General features: G+C 37.5%; 1 protein-coding gene across 3 annotated transcripts; it reads right to left on the bottom strand.

Moving 5' to 3' along the window:
• Positions 1-327: 327 nt before the first annotated feature.
• On the bottom strand, positions 328-7286 carry LOC100813034 (ethylene-insensitive protein 2). 3 transcript variants are annotated; one of them, XM_006576960.4, is made up of 8 exons: positions 7036-7286; positions 5963-6684; positions 5475-5561; positions 5232-5342; positions 4947-5159; positions 4091-4276; positions 1351-3981; positions 328-917 (listed from the first exon to the last, which is right to left on the bottom strand). In XM_006576960.4, the coding sequence occupies exons 2-8, from the start codon at positions 6227-6229 to the stop codon at positions 549-551; spliced, it is 3864 nt and encodes a 1287-aa protein (XP_006577023.1). In that variant the 5' UTR covers positions 6230-6684; positions 7036-7286; the 3' UTR covers positions 328-548. The 3 variants fall into 3 exon arrangements, with proteins under 3 accessions (XP_006577023.1, XP_006577024.1, XP_025983679.1); XM_006576961.4 differs by having other exon boundaries at positions 6905-7045; XM_026127894.2 differs by lacking the exon at positions 7036-7286 and adding an exon at positions 6847-6869.
• Between the last annotated feature and the right edge of the window lie 431 nt (positions 7287-7717).

The following is a 7717-nucleotide window of genomic DNA, read 5'->3' as shown; positions in this document are numbered from 1 at the left end:
CTCAACTCTTATTTTCATCATTCATAATTTCATGCAACGTGAGGCATAGAAGATTGAGTAAATCACACGAACTAGCTTTCTATTCCGCGCTATACGCAGGTTGTTGAAATTAACTTTAAATTTAAATAGTAGAAATTAAAAAAAACGTATAATGAAATAGGTGGTCACAGGCTGAATTCTATTAATATTAACAATCTCGTAACCTCACTTGAAAAGACTTCTCTCTTGATGTTAATAATTATTTCAAAACATTACTACTTCGGTTTCCTTGCCTTCTATGCTGAGGCTAGATTATTAACCAAAAACGAACAAAAAAGGTATGACTAATTTTCCATCTAACCATTTTTCATGTTGATTTTGCTGCACTTGAATATAGTACATTTTGCCCTACGTGTATGTAACATACGTGGATAAAATTTGCTACAATGTCAGCAGGGAATGGAATATGATACACGGAGAAGACAACATTCTTTGACAGCATGAGCTGCTAAAGAAAATAAATTACAAAACAGCCCAACTAACGCTGATTTTGTTAACGCAAAATGCTATTATTGGTTGTATGGTGCTAATGTGGGGATCTTGCGTGAACCTGTCCCTCCATTAGTGCCAACGGGCTTGTTAGATAGCCTCCGCTTGTACCGTTTGAGAACAGACGCCAAATTTTCCTTCCCCATAGGGAAAGCCACATCGCCTGCGGCAGTTCCGGTACGTCCTTTCCTGCCAGAGATGGCAAGCTCCACTTCCTTGATAAGTTCAAGCAACGTTGATGCAGTTGTGCATTTGCCCTGGCCTGGTTTTGTAGTCGTTGGGGGTAGTATCCCATTTGAAAGATGGGGGCTTAACTTTTGCTGAACTTGAAGGCAGAAGCATGGAGCCAAGGGACTCCGAGGCTTAAGGAAAGCTGGATCAATGATGCCCTGCTCATAAAGAAAAATAAAATATATAAATGTCAAATGTACTGGAGAAAACTATAGGGGCAAGAGAAGACAAAAAATGAAGCCAATGTAGTGGGCCAGTAGAAATGTAGAATTGTCAGAGGAGCATGCAACAAACACCCTTAGTATATCATATGCAAAGATTAGGCTACACACTGAAGAGGGATGAATGCATAACACATTGGAGCAATTTCTCCAAGTGATTTATCAACAACAGATGAATATCACTATTTTGGGGCAGTGAAAAATTGTATAATACCACTTGAAAATAAAAGTGTATAAACTAAATGCTTCCCTTTCTGGATACAAGAAAGGGCCAGCACTTAAATGACTATCATCCACTTTTAATTGTAAATGAAGAAAGCAGCTGAATATAAATGTTCTGATAAGATAGCAAACATTTTAGATAATTTACCTGGAGGCGATTGAGAACATAGGTGTATTTCCCCCAAAGCTCCGGCCGGCTTTCTACAATTGAGAGGTTAAGAATACTGTGGATACACCATACTCCAAAGCTTATTATTAAATCTGTTTTCCATATACATCCCTGCCCGCAATTTGGAACCGAAGACACCGAAAAACCTGAAGAATATGCCCCATTACTCTTCATTGAAGAACCAAATTTCCTATCAGAAGGAAAATAATGAGCTTCATCCATATGAATGACCTGATTCATCTCCCTGGTTTCAATTTCATAAAACAACTTCTCCCTTGCAGCAACAGAATCTATCAGATCCTCATCGGCTCCACCATTCTGTCTAAACAACCAATCAGACCCATCCAGTTTCAAGAGCTTCACAATGCAAAGTCTAATAGACTGAAGAAGTTTCCCCTCTATATCCACAAATGAAGTAGTTTCTTGAGCAATTGCATTAGGCCTATTTCCAACAGCTTCCATTGCAACATTAGGAATTTTCTCAGCTACCCCAAACTGCTCATAAGGCAATCTAGACCGGAGGGATCCAGTATCAAAACCAGAACTCAACTGTGAAGAGAGTGCCTTGTTGTAAACTTCAGACAAAGGAAGTTCATTGAAGGCCAAATGACCTCCTGTTCTTGATCCAGAATTTAAATATAATGATTGGTCATAGCACGTCCTACTAGCAAAAGATCCATATCCAACAGAACCATCCCTTGGAGCATTTTTATCAGACACATAACCAGCCCTGTGGGGGATGGAGTATCCTGAAATGTCTGGCAAACTGTGGTACTTTTTAGTATTAACTGAATTGACTGTATTATCTGCAGATCCAGAAGAGCATAAGTCATAATAAAACCTCTCAGATTGTAATTGGGAATCTCTAGAGACAGCTACATTTGGGAACCCTGGGGGTTGGCCCACACCTGAGCCACTTTGCAACCTTTTCCCCAAAGCAAATGCAAGTGAATCCCTGTACTTTGTATTAACTATGGAAGGGGATTTCAGTGATGACAAGTCCACCTGACAATTTAAGTTAGCAGAATTTCTGTCTTTACCAAGCCGGCTAAGATAGGATGCAGTCTGATAACCATGTATGGTAGCTGGTTGATAATCCCAAGCTTCTGATGAATGTAGATTACGCACACTTGAATAGCGCCTCTCACCAGAATCGAGGAGATTGTGGCTAGAGTTCTGTACATATGCATCCAATAATTGGATGGGATTTGCCCACATTGAGGAAGAACTCCTTTGAAGGCCATAAGACTCTGAATTACTTTGCATCATAGGCTGCTTGGAAGAATCATATGAAGCAGAGTTCATTAATGCGTCAGAAGCTCTACCTCTGACAGATACTAAGTATTCAGAATAATCCTTTCCACATGCATCCACTTTTTGCAAGGAACTGGTGGGCCTTGAATCTACACCCACTCCCAGCAAAAGGTCAATTTTCCCAGCCTTTGCCTCCTGGGTTACTTGTCCATGCAAATCATATAGTTGTCCCCAGAATTCATTAAGAACAGTAGCTAGCTGACGCCTTGCTGCACGCCCTAAGCCTTCTATTCTTGAAAGACTTCCACAGCTATTCCCTCCTTCATCACTTTTGCCATTAAGACTCCTGAATGATGCAGGGCCATCTGATGTTGAAGATGGAACACTGGCTGATACCACTCCAGAAGGTTCTTCAGTTTCCCATGAATCATCGTCATCCCTTTCAGCGTTTGTTTCCATTGTTATGGTTTTGGTGTCTTCCAAACAAGAATCAGAAGTCTCATTAACTACAGCATATACTGCCTCTAACTCTGATGTGGAAGTCGATATAAGAGAATAATTATCCCTTACAGCATTCACATGGGGTTCAGGTTCCATTAAAGATTCAGGTAGATCAGGATGAAAACTTGGAAGTGATACATCTGAGTAGTCCAAGCTTTTTGCTACAGCTGGTGTGTGTTCCTCCACATGCTTAGATACATCTTCATGACACTTTTTTTCAGTTAAATACAATTCCTCCCCAACAACTGGAGGAGTTGGCAGAGTCTCTGGCATATCCCAGTTCCATGTCTGAGCATCTAATTGGACACTGGCAGATCTTAAAGGTGTGGCGGCTAACCAAAGCATCAAACATAACGATGTAATAGCAGCGGTAAGAAGAACTAAATATGAGACAGACACACCACTCCCAACATTCCATCTCAAATCACTTGCCCAGTCACTATTGCCGAATATCATTTCTACCACGAAGACAATATTCAAGCCAAGCATACCAATGAATATGATCGATGCCAAAAGTTCCAGAAACTGGGATATCTTGTGTACACCCATTATTGATCTAGATGTGGCAACTCGAAAAAGAGGGATCACAAAAGATGGAAGTTGCAGAGCTACCAAAACTTGTGTGGATAATAGTAGCTGATACATCCCCTCAGCTCCTGAACTCCAGACACAATAAAGGGCAGGCAAAACAGCAATCACTCTAATTGTAGCATAATGAAGCCAACCTGGAATATCCAATTTTAAGAAATTACGCACTACTACTTCTCCGCCTAAACTCCAAGTTAATGCTGTGGTTTGATTTGCAAGAAACAAAATGAGCAAAAACCCAAGCAGAGCTATTGGGCTACGTAAGACCTGCATAAGATTCCTAGGATTATTATATATTTTCAGACTTCGGATCATGAATGACAAATAGGATGTTGTAAGTATTCTGATGTAAATCAATTATAAAGGAAAAGGAGACCTGTTCCATGGGTGACAATGCATCCTGAAAAGTAAGCAGAACAGGATCTGTACTGTAGAACTCATTTGCTGAGGCGGTCATCAGCATATTATTTACCAAATAAAGACCACTGGAAACACATAATATGGCCAAAAAGTGGTTATGACACAAAGCATTCTTAGAAATGCTTGTCAATCCCTGATGCCACTGGAAAAAAAAAAGGAAAAAGAAATTTCAAATTGGCATAAAGTCAAAGCTGCACCCAATTTGACATAGAACATGATGTACAATCTTTTTCACCTAGGTGCACAAATGATGAAAGGTTTGTATGGGGAAGTGATGATTGGTCAGAGACAAACCTAAAATCATAAATACAACATTAAGAAAGCACTACTTTTATCAGGAGGCAATTGTATAGCTTAAACTTATAAGAAAACAACTGAGGAACTACACGTAAATTTTGTATACATGAATTAACAATATCAGTAAAAGAATATCACTTTGAGAATTTGTAATACACGTTTTTTTTTTCCATTTAAAGTGTGCCATTACAAAGTAATAGGTTCATTACAATGCAAGAATATAACTACCGATGAACATCCTTATACTAAGACAATTGATAAGCATGGATCAAAGTGTTTCATAGAAATATTTATAGAAAACACACAGAAATATACAGGCTCTCATTCAAGTTACATAGATTGGATGAAGCAATTGCCCCCAACAACCATATTAACAAAGAGAAACTATCAGTTACCAAAACTTCTGTTAGAATTGGGCTTGGCCTACCTATCTAGAAATAGGTAACACTAACAGGTACTACTCCAAATCCATTGTATATGCATAGAGGAAAATTAAAAACAAGAGGAAATAATACCTGTACAATAGAGGAATGAAGGTAAAAGTTGTGAGGTACAAGATTTGCTCCTAGAAGACTCATTAGCACAAATGCACTCTCCCCACTCAACCTTGTTGGTATTCCATTCATGGAAAATGGAATTTCCGGTTGATTGATAAGCAGTCCAAGTATAAAAGCAAGCAATACAAAACCAGCAACAAACGGTCCTAGGATTTTTGCCTTCTCAATGTCCTAGACAAAACAATTTGATAAGTAAAGTGTTGTTCAACAGAGATTTATGAATAAGCAAATGATGATACTTACAAGGAGAACTGAGAGAAGTATATGAAAAACAGCACCAGTAGCAGTTAAAAAGACACAAGTGAACAAGTCCCACCCAAAAATAAGATTTAATCCTTGTGCCATGCCCAAGATCTTGCAAAACAGATAAAATCATAGCTTCAAGTCAAAACAAGTTTGATAATGAATGTAATAAATGAACATGTGAAAATCAAATTCATTGCTGAAGAGTCAGCCAAATCTTTGAAGGTTAATCAAGAGTACTACCATGTTAAGGTCTAGCATTATCACTGAAAGTTCTGTTTGAACTCCAAGGAGCATGCATGTCCATGTATCATACTCATCACTGCAAATCTTTGGAAAAAGAAAGTAATGTTAGTCTATAAAAAAAAAACATGCAAATTATGATATTTCTTATTTTGAGTGAATTTTGATTTTTTGGTGGATGAATTTTTAGCAAAAGAAGGCAAAAGATTGTTTAATAATTTTCTTCTTGGTTTATTTCCTCTTGATAAGTGACTTCTTCTCAATAGTCTTCCTAATATGCAACAAGTTATTTAATAGGGAGTGAATGGCAGGGTGCTACATTAAAAAGACAACAAAACTGGTAAATTTTTTGAAACTCAAATTGAACAGTTTTTTTTTCCTGAGGGGGGATAAAAAGCAGCTCAGAGTGCAGAAGCTTTTCAAATATTGCAATCTTACAAACTCAACAACAGTATAATTTATAAATCCCTGAGGTGCAAGAAAAATACCTGAGCTAGACTTTTTCCAGTAATCGCACCAATCCTTGCAGATATGTACTGACAGAAGATAGCAGCAAAATTGAAAATAAGCATGACAGCCATCAGATCAAACCCAAACCGTGCACCACCTTCAACAGTGGCTACCCACTTTCCAGGGTCAACATATCCTGTTGAAATCAGAAGCATAGGTGCAACAGCAGGAAGTGACTGACGAAGAAAGCAAGGAGGGTGGTTAGGACTCAATGTCCCTGCTTCCATTTTACTCTTCGATACCATACTAGCAACAATAAGGCTACTGGAAAAATATGATACTCAGGACAGGACAACCACTTTGAAGTAGCTAAAACCTAATGACCCATAGACAATTCCATAACTGCAACTTAACTATATTTCTATCAAAAGATTGTATTTATTTATTTATTACAATCATAGATATGTTAGCAGCTTCAAATATAAACTAAGCTGCTAAAATCACTTGCAACTTGCAAAAAGTTGAACATATAGCACATCCGATACTAACAAGACCGAGGTTTTCGATCAAGTCAAGGTATACCATCACAAAATCTTTTCACAACACACCACTATTAAAAATTCCATTCATCTCCTCAACATGACTGAAAATCAATCCAATTTGAGGCCAAACTTCATAAACAGCTCTGGCGATTCTCAATTTCAAAAAGGGTTCCCAAACACATCCATCATCATCACTTCCCACTCGAACTTCTCAAATCCTGCATCATCAAATTGACCAATGTAACAACATTAGCACCAAAGTAAAAACAGAAACTTTATATTCACACTATCTTCGTTACAATTAATTAATTAACAGTAGAAAGCGGTAACAAATAGCACGCAAGCAACCAAAAACCATAAGACAAGTAGCGAAACAGAACTCAGCTCCGGAATCCCAAGGAGAATAAGAAAGAGAGGTAAAAAAGCCTGAACCCTCACTGAATGGAAAAGTTCAAGAAGTAATGAAAACGTTGGCGTGGATCTGATGAAGCCTTAGGAAGGAACATTTAGCACGAAATTCAAGGACGATGATGATGACCGTACAGTTAGGGTTCTGAAGAAATGTTTACCTTCACTGCTTCTTCTCTCTTCTTCATCTGCCACTACCACTACTAAGTAGATCTCACACACTCAGATTAAGATTAACCACCATTCATACATTCAGATAAATAATAGTATATATATTTTTAAATTTTTATATTCATATTAAGAGAGAGGAGGTTCTGGGAAAGTAAACCGGGTATTATTATGTAAGGTATGGGTGAACACGAGGAGAGAGAAAGGATGAGAATCTTCAAAAGGAGGCTAGTAACTGTAACTCCTAAAAACGACACTTACTGTTTCATTTATTTATAGCTGCCTCTATCTCATTCGCACTTCTCTTCCAAAAGGGGGGGAAAATGTTTAAAATATATTCTTCTTCGCCATTTTCCAAAAATATTCATTATTCTCTCTAAAGTTTAGAGATAAGGGGAAATGGATAAATACAAAGATTACAATTTAACTGTCTCAGCCGAATTTATGAAATGTCCATTGAGTATTAAATGACATCTTATTTATATTTTCTGTATGTGTCGGCTATTTATCGTTATACTTTGTCCGTTATTAATATTTATTTACTAGAAAATCTAATTAGTCATTTTTAGAAGTTTTTCTTCTTCTTTATTAGGGACTTTACTTAAAAAAAAATCAGTCATTTCACTCACATCAAAATAATGTTTGTTGTTTATTCTATTAACAATTTTTACCATA

Source organism: Glycine max, chromosome 3, assembly GCF_000004515.6.
Source record: "Glycine max cultivar Williams 82 chromosome 3, Glycine_max_v4.0, whole genome shotgun sequence".
In the NCBI taxonomy this organism is placed as follows: domain Eukaryota; kingdom Viridiplantae; phylum Streptophyta; class Magnoliopsida; order Fabales; family Fabaceae; genus Glycine; species Glycine max.
Note: the sequence above shows the minus strand (reverse complement) of the source record. Positions and strands in the feature narration are given on the sequence as shown.

Bases quoted from the DNA above. Each gene is read 5' to 3' on its own strand.
- LOC100813034 (XM_006576960.4), bottom strand. From the start codon at position 6,229: ATGGTATCGAAGAGTAAAATGGAAGCAGGGACATTGAGTCCTAACCAC. The intron at 5,160-5,231 runs GTAAGTATCATC...TGTTTTGTCTAG, and splicing joins TACTTCTCTCAGTTCTCCTT to GACATTGAGAAGGCAAAAAT. The intron at 3,982-4,090 runs GTCTCCTTTTCC...AATCTTATGCAG, and splicing joins CATTGTCACCCATGGAACAG to GTCTTACGTAGCCCAATAGC.